The sequence below is a fragment of the Lepidothrix coronata genome, unplaced genomic scaffold (assembly GCF_001604755.1).
Source record: "Lepidothrix coronata isolate B3197 unplaced genomic scaffold, Lepidothrix_coronata-1.0 Scaffold127, whole genome shotgun sequence".
Lineage (NCBI taxonomy): Eukaryota > Metazoa > Chordata > Aves > Passeriformes > Pipridae > Lepidothrix > Lepidothrix coronata.
Genome location: NW_016690307.1, coordinates 872644 through 897667, shown reverse-complemented (window position 1 = coordinate 897667; position 25024 = coordinate 872644). Strand labels below are relative to the sequence as shown.

Genomic DNA, 25024 nt, shown 5'->3' with positions numbered 1-25024 from the left:
ATGGCCATTAGGATTAGGGCTTTACTAAACAACGAAGAGTCTAGCTTTTTGCACAGTTTCTTTAAATTTCTCATTTAGATGTAATTTCTTGCAACTACATTGTGCACTCTCTGCCATTTTAACTAGGATTTAACTAGGACAAAGGAAGACTTTATTACCTTTCTTCTGTGAAAGTATTGAAAAAAAGCTCACTGCAGTTCAGGGCTCTTAACCTATGACATATATGACTCTTCCTGACATTTTGAAAAAGATTTGAAACAAGATAATAAACTGAAGGCCTGGTGAACAGAAGATTAAAAAGGAAAAGTAGGGAACCACTAGGTACTTTTTCCCTTCTAATCATGAGCCTGTTGCTGACAGCGGTTATTTTCTTCATCTTAACACCACTGGTCTCTAAATTCCCTTATAAATGTACTTTTACTTCATCTGTAACCTTAGATAATAATTGTTAACACAGTGACCAAAAGGAAGGATAGAGTCCTCCCAAAGACACCCAGAAAGCAATAAAAATACCAAGCTATAGGTGTGCATTTGAGAAATCACAGATATTAATACTGTAAAAGCTGAAGAGAAAATCCATTTGGCACAGGGAGCGTGGGCAGTGAAGCATGTCATTTTGTTATACTAGAAACAGAATTAGTTCAAAAGAAGAGAACTGGTTCTTCATTTATTTCTAATATCTAAAATGCTTGTACCTGTGAAATTGAAATTTAGCTAAGAGAGTTTTGCTGTTCCTTGGTTTTATCAAGTTTAGGCATTTATTCTTGTGTTAATACTTCTGCTTAAAGAAACAGTAATCAGCTAAAGGATGACTGTGTGTAGAGTTGTAAGACTGACACACAATTAAGAATGTTATTACTTTAACTGCCAAGAAAGAGGGAAAACACCTAGCATTTTGACAGTGATATAAAGGCTGTAATGGTGGTGGGAAGAGACAGAGACGGTCAAGAGAAAGAGGCATTTCAAGTGCAGACTAATCCACTCTATTGTATGCACAAATTAATAAATATGACAAAAATTACCTAGGTCTTACATGATCTAAAATATCATGTCTCATGAACATAAAAATGTCCTTTATGTGTTTTGCATATTTTTGGTCTTATCAAATGAACAAATTTAGGAGTGCTATGCTAAATCAGAAAGAGTAATTGTACCCATATACTCCAGTGATCACCTCTTTCTGCCATCTGAGCAATAAAGTGGTGTATCAAGAAGAAAGAAAAATACAGTGAATTATCATACATGCTCTAGAAACTCCATAAAAGCAAACAAGAAGGAGCTGTAAACAATCTGTTTAAACAAAATGTCTGTGACAGTGAGAAATACCACAAGAACAAAGAAAGGAATAAAATATATCATCATCATGGCTAGGCTTTGCGAACGAAGATTTGGGAAAGGCTCTATCCACATTTGTTACAGGCACGCTGGTGGCTAATAAGGCCAATACGAGATAGACATGTCCAATTGCAAAAGGCACAGCAGAAGGACTCCTTAGGTGATATGTTCTGCAAGACACGATTCTTTCTGTGTTGTCTTTTCTCCTCGAGAGTGATTTTGCGTGCTTTCTCAAAGGAGGCAGCAGCGTTATAGATGGACCACAAGAACAAAGAAAGGAATAAAATATAAATATTTTTATTATTGAGCTGTATCCAATGGCTCTAGTATAGCATCTATGAGTAGACAACACAACCTCATGCTGTGACAAATTGCCTCAGCAACTTAGATACAAAAAAAAAAAGTTTTAATTTTTCAAGTGTTAAAGCATGGATTTCACAGCTTAGTGCTCAGTAATGCACTATATTTGACCAGTGTCACTTTTTTCTAAATGTCGCCTTTTCATACTCTGACTCTGCACCAAGTCCTGTCAGAGCCATTTACATCATGTTTAGGCTGAGCTCTGGGCATATTCCTCCTGACTTCATGGATGCCCCCTGTGCTATGACTTAGCACATTTACTAGCCGATCTCTCTTAGTATCCTGCAAGATAAAGACACTGACATACAAAACCCAAACATGACTTATGTCATGGATTATATATTGCCCTGTAATTTTCTGACAGTAAATGGATAATTACTTAAGGTAGTCTTGAACATGTTTCTACTGAAGATACCAAGATTTAAAAATAGTTGTCTAAATGCATCCAATAATTGCATCTTTTAGTTTGTATATAGCAATGATATTTAAATATTTTTTCCAATCTTGCTTTAAAAATGTTTACATGTGAATTAATTTTCCCGTGTTTAGCAGCTGCATTTGTGCATATTTTACTAGCTACAAATGCAGCAGATTTATATCCATCTCTGATTCCTATTCAATATAAAGAAAAGCAAAGTGAAGATGTAGGAAAATATCTCTTATCTCTCTAGTTTCATAAGGGTGAACACTTACCTTCGTATACCACCAATAAGACCATCAACAAAGTATGTAAATTTTGAATAACTAAGTGCTCTGATGAGTTTTGCAGGAAATTATTGTTATTAATTTTGTGCATATTGCCTGAAAAAGTATTGTTCAGAAAAAAGAAGCCAACAGACTAGGACTGTCAAGATTGTCTATATAAAAGGCTTTGACTAGTGAGTTCTCATCTGTAATTATTGCTTCCATATTCAAGTCCTCCCCATTAACAGCAGCAAGCAATGACAGAGTGTATATATGGTGTTTGAAGGATCCAATCTGTCATTATGGCTAGGTATTCAGGATAATCCAAAACTAGCTCTAGTGATGGCAGAAGTTGTAATGTAGGCAGAACTCGGCCTTTTAGCCATTGTATTACACAAAGCTCTTGCTGCAGGTACTAAAGTTGAGTGGCATAGTTTACAACAGGGAAAAATTGAAAGAAATTTATTATAAATAATATGTTTGTTACGCTCATATATTAAATATATACCGCCTACCATTAAGAGTCACGTAGCATATTGCTGCTCCAGTACCTTTATTCACTACTTCCACTTGCAAGAACATCAAAAAGGCAAATTTTAGTATTTTTTCCCCTAATAAAAATGTTCTAATACAATGTTAAAACAAGGGAAATAAAAAGTGGTAAGAATTTCTCATAATTGCAAAATCATGTTCCTGAGAAAAAGCCAGAATCAATCAAATGTATGAAGTGTTGACTGGGAGAAATTTGTCACAGCATGCAAAAATATTCTATTGATAGATTCTGCCCTAAGAAAAACTTGATTTTGTAAAATTATTCTAACAGAAAAGGATGGCAAACAATTTGCAATACACAGCAACCTACCCTTTTAAAGCAAATAACTTGAAGAAAGTCATAGCGCAGTTAATTTCTTTGTCAAAACTAGTTAATCTGATTTCAAATTTCTAGCATGGCAATTAATTAAAAATGTTGCACTTTTATCTCTCAACACAAATTGTTATGCTAAACGAGATATCTACCTTCTGATCACAGAAATAAAAATGGTATGGTACAGACAGGAAAAAGCCTTTTCATAGTTTACCTCCCATGCTGGTGTCAAATTGTATGAGTAATTATGGTGTTATTTCTAAGCAATTTGGATCTCTGCTGGTAGGATTAAGCAAGCCAGAGGGATCTTCTGAGGCCATCAACACAATAGTGACTAAAGGCAGAGCTCATTGGAGAAGGAAATCTGTGATCTGTGGGATCCATGGGAGCCTTCGCCAACTCCCACCTGGGAACTGAGAATAACACTTCCCCCTCTCCCACCTAAGTTATGGAGTGATGCCTAGGTCTTATTTTCTCTTCTTTCTCCTTCCTCTTACATGTCTGTAATACTTCCCACCAGTGTAGTGAAGTTCTCAAAGGAGGAATCAAATAGTCTTTCAAACCCTGGGACAGGGCATAGCAAATTCCTTGCCTCTTCTGATGCACAATTTCTGATATAATTTATATCACCTGTCTGTAAACACTGGTGAACTGGTAAACACTTTTCTCCTGACACAGAGACTCCTTTACCTCAAATGAACTTTTCACAGAAACTGTCAGCATGACCCAGAAAAACTTCCGTTCTCAGACCTACACTGGAACTCCAGAGAAGGAGAATATTTGTTCAGGAAGAGCAACTGAGCGTATCTGCTTGGAGAACCTATAGGGGATTTTTTTCATCTGTATGGGGTGCGTTTATCACAGGTGGCTATGTTCAAATGGGAAAAATTGCATTAGCCTGGAAGCACATGGCTCATGATAAACACCTTGTACAGGGATTCAGATGATAAATACTGTCAGCACATATCTGCTACAATGGGGATATCTTCTTAAACCTCAGCTAGCAATCAGTGTAGTTCTGATATAGAGGGATTAATATATTCACAGGATTTTGTACCAGACAGTGTAATGAGAAATAGCATGAACTGGGAAAGAAGTCAGCTATAGAACAGTGAGATAGATAGATATATATATATAAAACAAACAAACAAACAAACAAATAAATAAATAAATAATTTTTTTTTAAAGAAGTATACAACAAGAAGAACATTTCTGATCTTACTTCGAATCAATAAAGAGCATGTATTTTGCTTTTAAAATAATCTAAAATTTCATACAAATCTCTGTAAATCTGAAAACACTTTTAACAATCTACAGTGGTCATTCTCAAACTTTGTTTACCTCTAACCTCTGAGGTGCCAGATTGTTGAGCAGCCTTGATGCTAACCAATTGAGCACTGAGCACTGCATGTGGGCTGAGGGAATTGGGCTTGTTTAGCCTGGAAAACAGACAGTTTAGAGGCGACCTAATTGAGGCCTTCGAGTACCTAAAGGGAGCCTACAAGAAGGCCTGTAGCAATAAGACAAGCTGTAATGGCTTCAAACTGAGAGACAGTAGCTTTAGATTAGATATTAGGAAGAAACTCTTTACTGTGAGGGTGGTGAGTCACTGGAACAGGTTGGCCAAAGAAGTTGTGGATGACTCATCCCTGGAAGTGTTCAAGGCCAGGCTGGATGGAGCTCTGAGCAACCTGATCTAGTGGAAGGTATCCTTGCCCATGGCGGGGATGTTGGAACTGGATGATCTTTAAGGTCCCTTCCAACCAAAACAACTCTATTATTCTATCTCTAGCTGCAGAGATTTCATGCTTAACAATTTTAAAAGATTATTACCTATAACCATTTTTTTTGAAGCAGAGAAGAGTTAAACTGTGTTTATGTGGATGTTTATCATCTGGATTAGCCTTTGGGTTTTTTGGCTAATGCTGCTGGGTTTAGCACATGAACTTCAGTGACACTTATGGCCCTGGGAGTTTTCAGATCTGCCAGACACCTGCATTCCTAAAATAAGGGGTCTAATAGTTATATTTCATTGAGAAACTTAATAGCAACACTTATCGGGAAAACACATAATATTACATTTCTTAAAGGAGTTTAAAATCCAGATTTTTGAAGAAACATATTTCTTCTGTGCATGAGCAGAAGTAGTATCTGGCTAAGGCCACATTGCATTCAGTTTTGATTAAAACGTGCATCAAGCTAATTACTCTTTCACACAGGGACATTCCAAGCTTATTAATGTCCTTGTTTAATACTCTCTACTTTTCTGGCTAGAATTAATCAATGATCAAAATAACTAACCATCTTTGTGGCAAATAAATTTCTACAGCTGTGGAAATGAAACAGGTGTGACTGACATGTATTCTTAGCTGATCTTTTGTCATGGGACTGCAGTCTTATTTTTTATTTAAGGACCTTGCCAGTAGTTATACATCACAAGATAAGGCTAAAATTTGTGTGTCAAGGGAAAATAAAAAATCTTGTTATGTACCAAACCTGAACAATATTGTTGCACTCATAAGGAAAGAAAAGTCCTAGAAGGATTAGTCCATGTATGTTGATGAAATCAGGGAGCATTAATTAGATACGCATTATTTAAGACTATGTAGCAGCCTAACATGCCATAAAATTAAGGACATGACAAATAGCAAGTTGATTGCACATCAAGAAAAAAACCTGATGAAGTTATGGTCCATAATTACCAAATCCCTTCAGAGTAAAACTTTTTTAAGCCTTATAAGTATCACCTGAATTACTGAAGTAGTTTTGAAATCATTCCACTGGGGAAATTACTTTAATTTGATCAAAGACATATAGGAGATATAGCTATCTTTAGTATTTTTGGATTCATTGCAACCTGCTGAGTTTCCAGCAGTTTGAGATATATTTCAGATAGAGAATCCTTGCAGACAGAGCTACAAGCTGAAGAGGAAAATAGCAGAAGTAATATAGATTTATGTATTTCATTACGTCAGCTTGTGTTGTTCCAATTCTGTGAAGTTTTTTTGCTACATAAAAAGAAAAAGTGGACACTGTGTAAATTACCCTCAAATCGTCTAAGTGAGGACAGTGATACAGCTGCAAGTGTGTGATCTTCTACCAAGGAAAAAAACAGGATGCGTTTTTTTTTTCCAAGACTGGATTCAACTTTGTTTTTGCAGAGATAAGAGGGGAACTGTTACTTCTCCAGAATGAAAGTTTCTGGCCACAATAGCATAATGTTTCACTACAGCATGCAACTGAGCTCCATTTTCTCTCTTCTCCCCCAGTTCTTTCCTTTTCCTTATCTATGTCTTACTTATTGTAAGACATAGAATAACAAATACAAATTAATACATAAAAGTTCAAATAATATTTAATTATACAGAATGGTTTTAAGAAATATGTAAGAAATGTATTCTTTCTAGTATAACTAGAATCAGTTTGTTACTAAGAGAGTGAAAAACACAATTGAGGTATGTGTCTTGAGGTATATATCTTACTGAACATATAGAAAAGTTGAGAATGATGCAATTGAAGGGGAGGGATCCAGGATGACACTTCCTCTGATTCTGAGCCTCATCTTTAATCAGCTTGTTCTACCACCGACTTTGATCATTAGGAGTTTGAATTCAAACCCAGAGATCACAGCCTCAGAAAATATTTTATTTATATAGCCTACAATTGTGGGCCTCTCTATAGGCCCTTTCAATGAGTTTTATTATTATTATTGGTGTTATTTTTAATAAGTTAGTAAGGACAACAAAAGAATTTCTCTAGTTTCTAGAACTTTGGTTCATCATTGGAAAAATCCTTCAATAAATCATATTGACTCTGCCATGAAAACATTAAATGGAAAATCACTAGTACTGTTTGAGTCTAGTATCTCCATCAAAAGGCCACTAATATTCTTTTAAAAAATTTTCACCTTGATCAGATGGTATTAAATCCTTTGAACTTTAGTGCAGACATGGAACACTGTCATAAACCATTTTGTTATTATCTCATATTTTTTAGAGCCCAGACCACCATGTTAATGCACTGTCATATGAAATGTTAAATTACATTAATGTCCTAATGTTTCTGAATAATTTATGTTTAGAAAATTTATATTATATTAGTGAGAAGTGTGAGTGTATTCCAAATGTGTTATAGCTTCCCTTAAAAAAACTCCACTTATTGCAGGGTTTAAAAATTGGCTGCTTAATTTGCATTTGCTTGAAGCACAGCAAAATATGTCACTATTAAAAAGCAAAAACCAACATTTCTTTTTCCTTTAATAAATGTATTTTAAACTGATTTGGCTGGTGGCCTTTCAGAACTGAGAGAATGAATATTTTTCTGCTGTTTTTCAGTGTCTGTCTGATACAACACATATAAAACTGACTTGAAAGTTTCTTTCACCTCTATTAGGTGAAGAGAGAGCAAACTGGCAGACAGATCTCTGAAGATTCAGTTATTGTCTGAAAACCATCTATGCCTATTAAAAAACATCAGTCTTTTCTAGAGTCCATTCTTAAGGTCTGACTATATAATTTCTCAAGAAGGTTTACCTCAAATATTGTGTCCCTTAATATACTAATTCAATAATTCTCTTTTGCAATTAAATAAGTTGACTGCAAACTATATAAATGGAACTTATCTTCTGCTGATATGTATGACAAGATATTTACCTGGTCTAAATTAAAGGATCCAGGTATGCTTTTGAGCACAAGACATAGTTGCTTTCTTGCCAGCATCCCAATTCCCTGCTTGGGAGAACTCGTGACATCCTCACTTTTACCCATTACTAAACTCTGCTCTTCAGAGAGGAAAACTTGAGTATGGATTTGGGTGAGACCACAGTGCGCTTACCTAACCTATATTCTGTAGAGAAATTACTTCAGAAATCACACTGGCTGAATGTGTATTTGTATCTACATATATAAACAATAATAACTTGAAAGACTGTTTACATACAAAGTAGACCTGGACTTCTTAAAAAGTCACAGGTAGGAAAATAGGATTTCTTGTGAGAATAAAGTACATTTTGAAGGTGTAACACCTAAGTCTCTAATAACTCCAAAACATTAATGTTTAATGGTTGATTGTATTAATTTTTGTCAGAAAACTGCTACAGCAAAGGATGGTAAATTGGACACTTTTATGGCAGTTTCAACAGATGCTCCAACCAAGCAGCTGAAGAAACAAAATATAAAGACATTCACTTGTAAGACATTCTTTCAAATCAGAGTTAAATCCCAAATGAAACACTCCTGGGGCATTTTATATGGCTGTTTTCTGTAACTGAGGTATGAAGGACAACATAATCGTCACTCTTTTCTAAGTAATAAAGCCTTGTTTCGATGCTATGTCAGTCAATGTGAATTTTGCCATTGATTTCGGTATTGCATGATCAAAACTTTTGTAATCAATAAAACAAAAACAGCGCTTGGGGGAGATGTTCAAAGGCATAAAATACTGCTAAAAGCCTACTTGCTGGACTGACTTTTAACAGAGGTTATCTGGAGAACTTTCACTGGACATTTTTCACTTCTGATCTCTGATACACGTCCCAGATTCTGCAGTGTAGTTAATAGCTGTGTTAAAACTTCAGCGAGTTCTAAGTAAATAATTACTGAATGCAAGCAGTAAAAGGAGGCTAGAAGGTGACACCTAGACCCAGCTTTATGACAGTCCCGGAGGTGAACCAAAATCAGCAATAGAATTGCCTTTGGAAACCATTCATAAGACAGATATCAGCAATTTGGAGAACAATGAGTCTTGTAGTTAAAGAATTACAGTTGGATGATTTTCTAAGGCAATTTCTAACTTACCAGGGTCAAAAGAAGGCTTATAATACAATATATATACTTTATTTATTTATCGTGAAAATCAGCCCTAAGCAAACTTTATTTTGTGGGAAAACAAACAAAAAAAATAATAGGTTCTGGAGATGACCACAGTCTTCTGCAAAAGACAATGCAGAAGAGATTCCATCTTAGTTACAAAGAGAGACAAAGAAATCTATAAGCATAATCTACAACTGGCAATACAGCCTATTTTTCAGAGTGTCTAACACACTAATAACCGAAAAAAAAAGAAAAAAAAAGAAGAAAAAAGAAGAAAGGAGAGGAAAATAGAAAGTTAAGGCCAAAAAAGTGAGTTTTTCAGAAACAAAAATGTGACACTGAATGCTCCATAGATAGGAGCTAGAGTCTAAATGTGAGCTAGAGTCTTATGTGCTCACAGTCTTCATTGTAATGTGATTTTAATGCACCTGAAACCTCTGTTTCTTTTCGAAAGTGCATGGAGGGAGGAGGGGGAATGTTTCCAAAGTAATATCCAGAAACGTTTCTGGATTTTACTGTTAAAGAATCTCAAAGATATAACTGCTGAAAAAGTGCTGGACTTGGTGTATCATTTCGGTCTTGGAACCAGAAAATATCCTTTTAATGGTTTATCAGACTTTAGATAATAATTTGAGGTATTTGAAAGGTATTTTTTAAAGCTTTATACCTTTTTTCCTTGTGAAGGTGTCACTATGTACACACTGTCCTTGGTCTTATCACTGGTTATGAAAAGAGGGAGAGACAAAACTGATGTTAAGACCTTGAGTGGAGATCAGATGGAGGTTTTCTTTCTTGTGCTGTCCCTACAAAGAAAGTACCTTAAAGGCAACAACAAAAAAAAATCAGGTCAGCTATGAAAACCAAAAAAAGAAATGTGCTTAAAATCAGGACTTGTACTGCTTATATGCAGTAATGCAAGTCTTTTGTTTTTTAAAAGAAGTCAAATCTTTATATGAAAATAAGCAACAGCAGATTTTCATCTTAAGAGAACAGATTCTCTATGCTCTGAATCTCTCAAGGATTTTTCCCATTTTTCTGAGGAGACAGGTGGGTGGCAGTGCTACAGCAGTGTACAGAGATCTTATTAGAAGAAGCTTAGATTTCCCTCAAGATTTCCAGAAATTTGTAGATTTTAGACAATTTATGACAATAATACTCTATTCAACTTGCATATGAACTCTAGTGTTTGAATAGGTACTTTGCAATCACGTTGATAGTACTTCTTTAAAAGAGACTTTAAAAATAGATAAGCAATCTGGATTCAAAATCCAATTGATGGGGAAGAGAAATTGCAAATTCTTTAAGTAATATATGACTAATTACACTCAGATAATGTGTATCTTAAATTGGCCTGCAGTAATCTAAATTTAGGTTCTAACAACTGGACTTATGTTTGCTCAATTTAAGAGCCGGAATTGTCTTTCTATATAGATCAGTTTAGACTATGATTATCTTCAACCTGTTGATTGTTATTTTAATGGACTTCCCTTTTTAAAACTATTATTGGTTTTCCCAGATGTCTGGTCATTACCGGAGTGCAGTCACATAGATCTTAAATTTTGATTCCTTATAGAAGACTAACAAACATACAGTAAGTACCATTTCAGTAATGATAAATGGTGATATTAATGAACATAGCAGCTTTCTATATGTAGCAGGATTCTGTGTACATTAAAACCAGTAGTACATTTATGTTTCGGATACCTTCTTAGCTTTCCATGACTTTTCAAATACAAACTTTCAACGGTATGGTACATTAATTTGCTAATTCCTCTAATATACTTGAAATCACATAATCCAAATTACATTATTTGCATATGTTCATCTTTTTTAATAATTACCTTTTTATGATCCTTAAAAATAGCAGATGCATTTTTATGAGATGTCCCTAGCTTTCCACTTATTCTCTTCTGTTGAATTGCTGCATATTGTCTCCTATTCTTATGCAAAAGAAACCCCTCTGAAAATTTAAACCATAATCTTTTAATGAAGCCAAAGCTATTATTAAGTATTTTTGCTGCCCCAGATTTCTCCTCCACAAAACTGAAGTGACTGGCTGAGTTTCTTTGTTATGTTCTCCACTTGCATTTCAGATATTCTGACTTCTGCTCCCAGAAATTTTTTAAAGTCACTTCTGAATCTGTACCTGTACTGTTTATTCCTTTGTCTCCCCTTTTCAAGATAGATTGTAAGTTTTTGATTTGTCAGTCTTTCTCTACATTTTCAGTATTTTCTCTACAGGGACAAAAATTCTACTCTTCTTCCTGAGGCAGACTCCTATGGACCAGTGGGAAGCATCATGTGACTGTTGAGTTTGGTCAGACTATTAGTCTCTCAAAAGATGCATTTTGAAACAGTTATCTTTCAATATTTTTTATTTATTTGTACAGTCTAGAAGCAGAAAAAAATCATGCCTACTTTATAAGTCTACATGGATAGTTGAAAACGTGTCAAAGAAAAAATTCTAGCTCATTTGCACTGCATGCTTCACTGAGGGACATATGTCTCCAGTTTTACTGTTTAGTAACATGGGAATAATGAACATGAATAATTTCAAATATGCCAACCATCTTCTTAATTCCCTTCAAAACTATGAGAAGAATGTTTCTAACTCTGAAGTCCCTGACTTATTGAGTAGCAATTACAGTTTTTATTTGTATAAAGATGTTATCCATGCAATGTGAATATTCAATGATATTTGTGTTCCTGTAGATCATAGATTTCTTCTTGCTTGACCTTATTACTGATATACTTAAATGCACTGAACTTTACTCCCTCAGAAGGTATGCAGCAATAGGAATATTCTAAGGCTATTCCAGGATAGCTTTACATGAAGAAAGCTGTCTCTATAACATGCTGAATAGATATTCCCTAGTTGTCTGAGTCTCTGATGTTTTAAGGAAAGAGGCAGAGTTTTCTTATATGTATCTGGGTCAGTAACTACACTTGTTTTCCCCAGTGAGATTTGGTTTTCCAGTCACTTTACCTCCTAGCACACACTATATTAAAGGCTGCAATTGAGCAGCAACAGCCTCAGTACTGAGGTCTTTATTGCCCTTAGAGGCAAAAAGAAGATGGAAGTAATCATAGGCTGATCAAACTGTAATATAACACAACTCAACAGATGCCAGAATTTTTAAGCCTGAAAGCGATTATTCTATCTGTAAGGGGGACAAAGAAGATAAGAACAGTAAATCCATGATGAAAAGATGGCAAGTGGGACCTTATCAATGAAAGAAAATATAGCAGGCAATGCAATAGATCAAAGAATGCAGATAGGACAAAATACTCCTTCAAACTGGAATTTCACAGAATTTCTCATCAGATGTTATCAGTATACAGAAAATTCTTTCTCCAGCAAGACAAGGATTCTTTAAAAACATACATCAGATGTCACTTGTGGACAACACATCACTAAATACAGCACACTAACTTTCTGCACCAACCACATGAACTCTATATGCAGCAGCTACTTGCATAACTTTTGAAAATAATTTAGTTTACATTCATTTTACTATAACTTATTTAATCCTTTAATAAATGTACATCACTCTGTATGCAGGGAAACCTAGCACTGATCAACCAAATTTGGGGGCTGAGGACAAAGAACCATAATCCATAGAGGTAAAGCTGTGACACATTTCCTATGAGGAGAGAGAAATTGCCAGAATAAAAGAAAGTAGAATGTCTTCCCTCTCATTATTCCTTAAAAAAAAATAAAAGTCATGAAATATGACCAGTCATCTGTTGGTTTAAAAGAAGCAGAACCTTCACAAGATCTGGTTACTTAAAAAAGATACCATTCACAGCATACCAGTATAAAAAAATGAGCAATAACTATTTCAGCTAGGCAAACTGTAATATATATAAAAGGAAACAGATATTTTACAGGGAACTGGTATTCAAGCTATGGCAAAAGTCATTTATGCATTTGGAACATGATTTCAGGGACATTCAGTGTTGACAGGATTCTTCATATTGTCATGGACAAGTTTGGGAAGTCACCTTGGAAAATTAACACCTTGGAATGGGACAGGATCTGTAGCCACACTTACAATAACTGTTGACTTTATTGATGGTTTCTAATATTCAGAAGTAACTGCTTTTTGCCTCAGTTGCCACTGTGCTCTGATTGTCATTGCTGATGTGCAGGAAAGATCCCATGACACTGAAAATGTGAAGCTGAAGAAAGTGAAAGATAGGTCCTATTTTTTCCCCCTAATTTTTCCATTTTTGCCCTTACTTTCCAAACCCCAGTTCAGGTGAGTAGCAGGGAAGTCCCACACCAGCCTCTGCACTCCAGGCAGCACTGCCATCTCCTCCGGGTTGTTGCTGCACACCTTCCTCAAAACACCACACTAGTTCTTACTCTCTCTTTATCCTCTTGCAGTTATTCTGAGTCAAATTTTAGTGTTAGAATGAAGAAATATTAAGGATCATCTTTTAATTCTTTTCATACACAGTTCTCCACAAGGTGGTGGAGATTTAACTTGTCAAGCTACAGAAACCATGAATAATGAAGAATAACGAGAATTTCCTAAAGCTGATTTAGAGGTAAGTAAATATTTTCCAGTCTTATTGTCTTCAAGGATAGTAGCCTGCCTTGACTTCTGTAACAGTGAAGTCTACAAGGAAGACCCCAATGAAAAATGGAATGTCTGCTACTTGCTTCTTGAGAGAAGGCTTGGAGGCATGGCATCTCCATGAAGAAACTGTAAATAACTACATCTCCATGCAGAAGACCCACATGTGCACTACAGCTTACCACAATTCTTTTTCTGACCCTTCTCCTCAGCAGCTGCAGCCCCAAAGCAGGACAGTCTAAGATTCAAACCTTTTATTTCAGAAAAGCTCCATCATCACACATTTACGAGTCTTTCAGCATTTGTAAAATTGCAGTTGTTACAATGGTTTCCCCTCAGTCAGTCATTATGTCCATGCAATGAAATGAGAAACTAGTCTCTCAGCTAGATCCTGAATCAAGCATCCTGAAGGATCAAGCCTTCTATAATCTTTGTGTGCACAGAAATGTATGCATGGAGACTGTGTGTGTATCTGTAGGTAGGTACAGAAAGTCAAACAGAAACAGTCTTAATCTGAATTTTGCTTGCTTAGTGACACAAGATTTACAATTTTCTGTGATAGTTAATTTAATTTCTCATAAATTACAACAGTTATGGAATAAATAAAATATGTTTTGTACTTCATATGAACACCACTTTGACTAGAATCTAAATCAAAGTTACAATAGAAGCTAAACATTAAGATTAGCTTTGAATTTAGAAGACTTATGCATGATGTTGTAGCTAAAAAGATATAAAGGAAACCTCCATCCTATTCTTACAGACAGGTAAATAGACCCATTTTTTTTCATATATTCACAGAATCTCAGAATAGGCTGAATTGAAAGGGACCCATAAGGATTATCAAGTCCACTTCTTGGCCCTGTACAGGACAACCTCAAGACTCACACCATGTTCCCAAGAATATTGTCCAAACGCCTCTTGAGCTCTGTCAGCCTTGGTGCTGTGACTACTTCTCTGGGGAGTCTGTTCCAGTGCCCAACCACTCTCTGAGTGAAGAACATTTTTCTAATATCCAACCTAAACCTCCTCTGACACAGCTTCAGACCATTCCCTCAGGTTCTGTCACTGGTCACCACAGAGAAGAGATCAGTCAGTGCCTGCCCCTCCTCTTCCCCACACAAGGAAGTTGTAACTGCAATGAGGTCTTCCCTCAATCTCCTCCTCTCTAGGCTGAACAGAACAAGTGACCTCAGCTGCTCCTCATACGGCTTCCCCTCTAGACCCTTAACCGTCTTTGTTGTCCTCCTTTGGACACTTTTTAATGGCTTAATATCTTTATTATATTGTAGTGTACAAAACTGCACACAATGTTCAAGGTGAGGCAGCACCAGTGCAGAGCAGAACAGGATAATCACCCTCTAGCAACAGTTTTGTACCTGGGACAGAAATTGGAAATGGGCATTACTTATGTTTTGTGTTAGAAAAATGTCATCATGTCTTTACTTTTTCTATCCTTCTCTCCAATCTGACGTGCTTTTAAATTAAGTACAGAATGTATTTATACCTTTTTCAAGACATTAAAAAAAGGCTATGGCTATAAAGCAATGGCTATAATACTCCGAAGTGTGTATGAAATCCAAAAGCAGAAATTCAATGAAAAAGAAAAAGCCACAAAGCTCACTTTCATTTTATGCCACAGGTTCAACTGTGGTAGTGAGAGGTAGTGAGGAGATATAAGGCTCAAGGTTTACCTCACAGACACTGGAAATTATATACCAAATATTTTTTATTATTACTTATTAAAGGCCACCAGAAATGCACAGAAAATGTAGTACCTGCTTACTGTTTAATTGCAACTGCAACCATAATCCCTTATATTTCAGAATAACAATTGCTTAGATGAAATCTATCCTTAAAAAAGCCTTTGAATGATATAAACCGGAGCAATGTCAAATTACTTGAATTGTTTGGTTTTTAAGGTCTTTACAATTGCTAGTTAGCAAAGAGGTATTAATGAAGCATTCACGTACACAGTATTGGTACCTATATATGTATAATATATACACCTTTATGTGTATAATATATACACCTTTATGTATATAATATATCACATATATAATAGAGACATTTTATAGTTTTGGATCTTAAAACAAGTGATAGTTCTAAAACCAGAAAACATTGCAACAACCACCCTCATAATTACAAATTTGAGTCTGATCATGTTTAATTCTTTTTTTTTGCCTCTAGACAAATCACAGATTTTCCTTGGAGTCAGCAGGGGTGAAAGGCAGGTTGTCTTCATAAAAACATTCTTAGAAGCATCCTGTGCTGTTTTCATGAATGACAACAAAAACCTAACTCAGCTAAGCAGAGCAGAACAGTACAAATGGTGTACAAATTTTCTTATTGTACACCATAAGCAGGCTTGGACAAGAGAGATTGCAAGAATGCAGCTGGCTATAGAAAGAGCTCCCTGTTTACATAGTAAAGATGAAGTAATTAATATGTTAAAATGAGCTAGATTAATTATAATTTGCCTGTATATGAATAATTTTCTTTCATCGCTGCTATGGGAACAAAATTTATGATAATTTATTTTATTGAATGTGAGACAGATGATGGATTTCAGTTGCAGAGATTTTAGCAGAGATCTGTCCTGCCAAACTTTCTACATTCAGCACATCCATTTCTTTTAATCAAGACAAAGTGAAAGACATCTATACAGATTCATCTATAAGGATCAGAAACTGAGTTCAGTGATATAGCTGTATATATCCCTCTGAAAAACAACAATGTTCTTGTCCAAATGAAGTCCAAACTTATCTGCTTTTGAATTCATATTCCCCCCCCTCTGTTCTCTCCCTGAAAACACACAGTGCCTATATGGCATTTTTCTTAGAGGAATGTCTTTTTTGTCAGGTGCTTAACTGGAAAATCATGCATTTAGAAGCCAGTGAATTTTCAGGGCTGGAATGTTTTAAATACACAGCAGAGACACATGTATGCTTCCCTTCCCATCTCCCCACCCACCTCCTCCCCAGTTTCTGTAGTTTAAGCAAACTACTTAATTCTGAAAGTTATGATGGAGGAAAATAAAATAACCACCCTTAAAGTTCTGGTATCACTGGTTCTCTAATGCGAACCACATAAAAAGTCCACCAAGGGAAAGCATGTCAACCCTGTCAAATCAAAGGCTACAGCTAGCCAGTCATTAAAGCCTGAATAAAGGGCTCTTCTGAACTAAACTTATATTCAATCTTTATTTCTTTGTTGATATCATAAAGCTTTCTGAGAGTTTCCATAGTAACAAGTGAGCTAATTTTTGTAATTTTTTTTTTTATTTTAAAGTTCTTGTATGCATTTAATACACAGATATGGTGGGATAGTTGGCATGGAATACTGTTTCTGCTTTCCTGGTAAAATTCAACCAGAGCAGGGTAAAGGATATCATTTTTTCAATGAAATGGAGATTTATTCTCCCTCCTCTGCAAGAAAATTAAAAAACCTTTACAATTTACTTACATCTTTGGTTTCTGCGCTTGCTCTTGTACATAGTCATTCTGAAGAAATTCCACTTTCTATGAAATAATTGCCTTGATCACAGACAAAAGAGATCGTGCTTCTGCTTTGCAGAGAGTCAGTTGCTCACTGACAGAGGGTAACCAGCAATCTCTCAGAGAAAGGCAGGGTAATACCATTCTCCTAAAATCCAGGGGAGATGTTGCTGGCTCTAACTATTTTCTCTGTACAAATCTAAGAGACAAAGCATATTTATTTACATATTTTTTTCAAAATAATTTCATACCAGCTAATAAAATCCAGAAAACACAATGAATTATGTAATCAGACAAAGTGGGGTAATGTGCTATTCGATGATCTGACATCAAGATTCCCTGAAAAATCCCTGACATAACTAAAATTGTATAAATGACTTTATAAACTAATAAAAACTAACTTTTTATTTGAGAGGTCTTAGAATTACGCATATGAGGACATTAAAATATTTTGGGCTACATTTTCAAGCAAAATTACTATTAAAAGAAAATTAACACATGTTAATCAATTAAATCCTGACTGCAGGTCTGAACTCATGAATAGAGTATTCAGGAAATAACATATAACATGTAATTAATCTTTTTCATGCCTATGTTTACTTCTGCATTACCCTTCAATGATTTAATTTGGGGAAGGTTATTTAAGCAACATTCTGCTGACGGCTCATTTTTAAAGCGACTCCATTTTCCGCTAGTCTGTTGAATCACAAGGTCATGGAAAAAAAGTGGCAGCATTGTATGATCTTCCATACATATCACCATTTCAAAGAATCCAGATATCTTCCTAATGGGAGCGGGGGAAAGGGGAAGACATTTTTGCCATGCTGGGGAGATAACATTCAAGAAGATGCCAGTAGCAGTTGTGGAGCTGACAAGAAGTGGAAATTCCAGGTCATTCAGCAATAAATCTGCCTTTAATAAAATTGTGTGAAAGTATTTCTTAATGTTTTAGGAAATTCATGTTTTAAGGTGTGTGTTTTGAGATATTGATCCCAGATACCACAAACATAGAAGTTCTGAAGGAATAGAGCCAAAGTATAGTGACTGAAATGTCTTAAAAACTGATATTAATACCCTTGCTGTTGTTTAAAATGCATAGTTGGACAGCAGCTGTCTAAACTACTCAAAGAAATCAAAAACTAATATCTTTGGCTTACATAATGAAAAATAACATCTGATGTCTATGGATCATTCATGTTTCAGTCAAAGACATGACCAATTTGCAATATTAATCTAAAAACATTGACCTACAATTATTTTCCTGATGCAAAACAATTAAAAGAAATTAAAAGGAATGTCTGTCTCAATCTGCCTACCCTAAATTTATACTTTTTCTATATTTTTTCCCTCTCAGATATATCAATATATTTTTATATCTCCAATATAATCATGTGTAGCTTTGTGCACCATTTAATTCTCCTTTCAGTTGTTTGGTATTCATGTGTCTTCACATTGACACCTCTGGCTACTGAAGTGAAATCTTTACTTTATACTGGTTCTATTAATCTGATTTCCTCCTTCTGTCAAAATCTGACCACATATCTTTTCATTTGCTTTGGATTTGTATCAGCAAAGCTGAGGATAAAGTGTAGCCTGAAGAAAGTGAAAGTAATGGATAATTTTTTTAGATTTCTTTAGTATTTCATCTAGAGTCATCTCAAAATGACACAGTTGAAATTACACCATATCTATTGCTGAGGTCAGCAGAAAGATGGGAAATTGCAAAGCATATCAAAAGGGACAGGAAGGAAAAAAATTTGGATAATTATTAGTTGTTAAGCATATCAGAAGATAAAATATCTGTACCATAGAGAAAGACCCTGCAGGCCTTATACTCAAATAGTATTGTGCAGTTCATATCCATTGGAGTCAATATTTTTTCAGGAATTTATATGAACTGATGATAATTCCACAGTTGTCCTGTTCTATTTTTCCTCTGAGTTAATTTGCAGCAGAATCATGTCTGTGATCTGACTTAGACTACAGAGATCTGTGGTCTCCCTTTAAATTTGATGTTTAATGTAGCAATCTCTTCTTGCTCTTTTCCTTCTTCTACCTGATGGCTCTCATTCATATTATTCAGTTCAATTTTTTCTTGTTTCATTGATTTGGCAAGATGTCTTCAATCTTTTTTTCTCAGCCCACATTAGATCTTAACTATAAAACTCAGTTCTTTTTCTTATCATTAATATCTATTTTTTCCCCCAGTTTTTATAATGTATTTAACCTAGTCATTTATTACTAACTTTCCATATTATATTACACATAACACATATAACAATATGCGTATTGTTTCCACTGGTCTTCCATGCACTATTCTATTACAACCATGTATTTGTATGGAAGTATCTTGACAATGATATAATATAAAAAAATAAACTAAATGTAAATTTCATGGGATTAGAATTAATTTATTTAAAATCAGTGATCCCTGAAAGCACAGCCTTTATTGGTTTTTCTTTGTGCTAATTGTAACTCTAATTCTTCATTAAGTGAAATGCATTTGCTAAAAATAACATAAATACACTCTGTCTGGTGAATCATTCTAGGTGTCTTCTTAAAAAATATTTCAAGAAAATAACAAAACTTGAAGGTGCTGGTTAGCTTTGAGTGGGTACAGCTGCCTACTGTTTCTCTGTGTTACTGTTTACTGTTAGGAGAGTTTAAAATTCACTTTCACACTATTACAGCTTAAAAAAAGTCAGAATCTTGCATATGGCTGGTTAAATGCTGCAAGCTCAGTGAGGTGGGAGGAAATGAATGTAACCTCTCAGCAACAAAGATCAGCTGGTCATGTGATGTTTATTACTTTTTTAAAAGTAAATCTTAAATGATTTCAAGAGTTTGAAATGTTCTTAAAACAGTCTGTTGGAATGAATTTTGTCAGTCGTTGCTGGTGGTAACAGAATTAATGATGTCCATATCTGCACATCCCATATCTCCTCTCACTTTTCTCTCTTGACCATCCTACTGGTCTCAATAAGGACTTTTTCTTTGAATACTACAATAAATTTCTCAAACTCTCTTTTTTGAAGAGGAAAAGGACAAAGTGTAGATATTTTAAAAATATAATTGCCGACGAATGTCATATATTACTCATCAATAAACACTTTGCCTTGATTGTGTCCTCAGTTTTATTTTACAGGGAGAACAGATCTTAGACAAGAAAAGAAAGTAGAGGAAGCTTAAAGTGTGTTCTGTCTTTCATTGTTTAATTTGATGCATCCAAAGAGTCTTCTTAGATAATAACCTTTTATATAACCTTTTATAGTTTCCACTGTGGTTATTTTTATGATGTCAACTAAGAAAATATTACCTCTATGAATATGAATTAGGGGTTATATTAAATAAAGGATATATGTAAGGATCAACATTTAACTTCTTCCAAGTAATAACCACTCCTTGATACAAGTAGTGATGTATTAAAATCATATATGCACACCTTTTACTAGCATATATTTGGATAATTATCTGATGAGAATGTTTTTTAACATAGCGTAATGTTAGATAAATAAAATTCCCTAATGTCACTTAGCTATTAAGGCAGGTGTGTAATAAACTATTATGTTTATGATGTAATGAGGATAGAGCTTAAAATATTGGCCAAACCATATCCCTTCTTAAAACTGTAAAATACTGCACAGGCTGTGGTGGGTTGAATAAGAAAGAGTAAAATTTGTATGTCTAATGCCTGCCTACATCTGTAAGTTAGAATCAGTGAGTTCCATAAGTGTTTTTTTGGAGACAACAAAGCTGGCTAGAATTCCTGAAACAGATCAGAAATGAAGACTAAGGAGAGTACCAAAGAAGGAAAAGGTTTATTGAAATGTTACTTGTAGACTAAGGAGCTCAATTCATGTGCTTAAACATTCATGCCTAGCACTACTTTGATGATTTATGGCATCTGAGACATTCACATAGTGCCAGAAAATATGGCACAGCACCTGTGGGAAACCTACAACCTTCTGGAGCAACCTGTCGAAGCCAAGGCCATTTTATGTGGCTCTAAGTGTCGCCTTAAGGTTTTTTTATTTTTTGATTTTTCTAATTTTTATAAGTTTTAAGAAGTAATTATATAGCAGAAGTAGATTTTAAAACAGCTGCATTATTCACTTACCCTTAGCACAGTAGATGCACATTCCCCAACCCTCTCACCCCAATTCCCCTATCAATTCTCCTAAATTCCATTAGAATGTTTAGTCTCTCTCCAAGGTAGGCCACCTTCTGTTTGAGAACATCTAATCCATAGTCTGAACTGCAGGGTACAGTCAAGAACTGAGTGACCATGTGCCCTTTGTGCTCCGAGGAAGATGAAGATGATGAAGTAAAAGACCCCAGATCTAATTCCCAAAGGGCAGATTGGGGGTGGATCGGGGCAAAAGCCAGGGGATGGAAAAATCTGGGCTTGGACGGACAGTATTATAAATTGTAACACCTAAGACAGAGAAGGCGCGCGTGTGTCTTGTAACGTCTGTGCCTTAGAGGCACCATTAAATCCTTTTTTTTACCCTACCTCCAAAAAATAAATTGCCTTGCAGGTTTTTTTCTCACTGAGTTTTCTTTTAGGCATCAAAGTAAATATTTAGGCAACTGAACCCAGTGCAAAGAGTTTTATATTCAAATCTCCCTCTGATAACTGTCATTATACTCTGTCTTTTTTATACTTACTGTTATTGTTTCAAAGTGGTCCTAACTTGAGTTCTCAAGTCTTGACCCTGCAAGATTATGATTGACTGCAGCATGAATTATGTAGAAAGAGAAAATGATATGTGATTGAGAATTTGAGTATACTCAAAGAGGCCGCTATTAGTACACAGCCCACAGCTGACTGGGTGTATCAAGAAATTGTGTGGATAAAAGAGAAATAATGTATCATAATACTTTCAAATCATCAATATCTCCCTTTACTAAAGACAAAAAGCCTGTTGAAGTGTTTTAAAAGCCTTCCTTTACTTCAGCTGATTTTTACTGTTTGTATCCAGAACGACATACACTGTGCAAGATTTCATGAAAACCCCATGTATTCATCAATAGCTGCATTAGAATGAATTTGCTACATTCACAGCATTTCCATCATCTAGCAATTTAGGGAAAAAAAATCAGAAAAAAATTTTGCTTTTCTGGAGCTACTGGATTTTTAGAAAACTCTTTGATGTTTCTTGTCTCTATTATCTTCTACATTTATGAGATTTTTACCCTGAGATCAACTCAGTTGGCTAGAGCATGGTGCTAATAACACCAAGGTTGTGGGTTTGATCCCTGGGTAGGCCATTCACTTCAGAGTTGGACTCAATAATCCTTGTGGGTCCCTTCCAACTCAGAATATCCTGTGAAATTCCACTTTTCTTCAGCCATACCAGACAGTAAGGACACTTCACCACAAAAAATTCTTTTTGAGATAGCAGGAAAAAGCCCCTAAGGTGCTGGTCCTACTTTCACCATGGGTAATTTGGTCTTCTTCAATGAAACTTTTTCACTAGAATTTTTCTCATTGTTATACTAATATTTATCTTTAGTCTTTAAGAAATTTACTGTCAAGCTTCCCTTGTTAGACTGAGGTCTTTGTATCAGATGTCATTATTAGCATTCAACCATATGATCACAGAGGTATGAAACAAGGCCTGACACCTTCTTTCTCAGGTAGGAGCCCATACTGGCTCTTCCTGCTGCCCCTTGCCCCATTCTCAGCAGGTTCTGATTCCTCCAAAAAGAGTTTTAGAAATACATTTGGATATTTTTCTGTGACTAACAATTTCCAAAGTTTCCTACAAATGTAAGGTTGGAATCAACATCTGCACATCTGAAAGTAAAACTGTTATTTATTAATAAAGAGAGAAATTTCAAAGAGAGACAAAAGATTAGTGGAAAATCCCAAATCAACCAAGTAGAGGTACTTTATAACCGCCCTTGAATACATGAAAGTTTAACACACAAAAACACCACGAAGAAGCCATTTTCTCTGTCTCTGGATGTTAGAACAGCCATGGGTATAGATGATAGCAACAAAGATTTAAATTAGTTGTTTGCAAACCAGCTTTGTTACTGGTAAATTGAGCTATCTGTTGCATAAGAAGGGCTAAAGAATTTTATAGTAGGTTAGGTATCTCAGAGAGGAGCCTACCTAGGAGGAGCCTACCTAGGAGATGGATAAGATGACATCTTGTATTTTTTTCCAAGCCTTATTTCTGATCCCATATACCCAATTAAATATCAATTGTTGTAAGATTCAGCACTAGACAAGATTTGGTCCATGTTAGTCCTTCAGCCTGCCTAATATTAATAGAGCATTTCAGGCAGATGGAGACTAGTATGATATTCCTTTGACACCAAAAAGTGTGAAGCATATAATGTCCTGCACCTACTTTTAAGGAATCCTGAAAAACCAACCTCTGCTCCTGACAGTGGAGAAGCTTTTTCAACTGGGAATGAATGAAACCACCTGTGGTTGAATCCTGCTCTGTACCTTTCAAGCTACAAACACTGGTCTGATAACTCAGTCACGTATAGATACACATTATGAATACCTTTTAGAATTTCACTCTGTCCTCAATTACGTTTGAGTAGCTTCCAAAATTCAGAGGAGCTACAATACATGGATATGCTGTAAGCATGAACCTTCCACTTTGCAATTCAGAATGATGATTTTGCACGAATTCCTCCACAGAACTCTCCCCAGTTCCAAAGATTGACAGGGGTTCTAGAACAATTTAATACTTTCACAGCTTTAACTCCCTCCTTATTGATCATATTGTCTTATATAATCCTTAAGTGAAACTTGTCCAATTCTATCATGTTCCCTGTTTCAAGAAACAAGTAATACAGTTATGAATGCCTGATAGTTCTTCATTTTCTCAAAAAAGTACCAGGTTTAACAAAATATTCCTCTGTTAAAGGTCTGAAAAAAACCCTAAATTTCAAGCTCAGAGTTAGATATTCTATATGGCAGCTTCTACAGTCGAAAAACACATCTTCCTTTCTGCTTTGGCAAGTGGAAAAAGTAGCAAATCAATATCAGATAAATGCCATTCTGACTTCTTTCATTTGCTTTACACCTTCCTTAAGATCCAAGCATGTTCCTCCTCTCTAAGATCAGTTTCTTTCCTAAGCCATCTCAGTCCTTGACAGACTTGTTCTTGGTTAGTTTCCTTTAGGTTTTGAGCAATTTTAATTTTTTTTTTTGTTTTTCCTAAATCCTGACTTTTTTTCATTTAATCTTTAATTTTATTTTAACCAGGATTTAACTAGCCCTGAAAAGTTTTAATTTGTTCTTCTACATGCTTTGGTTGCTAGTTTGGCTGGGACATTTCCTCATCTTTTTCATCTTGAGGTTGTCAGCATCCAGCAACAGTATTTAGTTACTTTCACTTAGTTACTTTCAATTTCTAAACACCCGTTTAACAACTAAGACAGTCTTAAGAGATGTTCAACTTCAGATTTCTTAGATTATGGGACTAAAACACACTTCCTTTCTATTAAAAAGAGTTAGGTTTGTGTCCCTACTTTTTTTCCAAATATAAACCAAGATTCCACACAAAACTGTATTTTCTTCAGGTCTTACATTAATATAGTTCAGAATGCAAATGATATATAAAGAGGTGGTCTCTGTTTTTCCGATCATTAAACTGTATCTTAATAATTCAATTTATGAGCCATAATACTGGTAAAACTTCCCTATATTTTACCTTACAGTAATCCTTTAAACGATCATAATCTTTAATGTATTGCACAATATACCAAAGTTAGAATTCACAGAATTTCCTAAATAGAGCACAAACCCAATCTTGAAGTTGGAAATATATTAATTTAATGAAAAATTTAGAAAAATGGCTATTGGATTTATGGTAAAAAAAATTAGCTCTGCTAGTTACTAGCACACTAAGAATTCAATTA

At 35.1% G+C, this 25024-nt stretch overlaps 1 protein-coding gene across 3 annotated transcripts in view; it reads right to left on the bottom strand.

Moving 5' to 3' along the window:
• The window catches only part of RALYL (RALY RNA binding protein-like), a 378245-nt gene that overhangs the window by 95111 nt on the left and 258110 nt on the right, over window positions 1-25024 (bottom strand). The window contains exon 1 of one of the 3 annotated variants that reach the window (XM_017826494.1): window positions 17103-17217. The exons of the other annotated variants lie outside the window; for them this stretch is intronic. Coding sequence (XP_017681983.1) covers window positions 17103-17139 — 37 coding nt within the window. The 5' untranslated portion in view covers window positions 17140-17217. Of the gene's footprint in view, window positions 1-17102; window positions 17218-25024 lie in introns of those variants that run through there. 3 annotated transcript variants of the gene reach the window in all.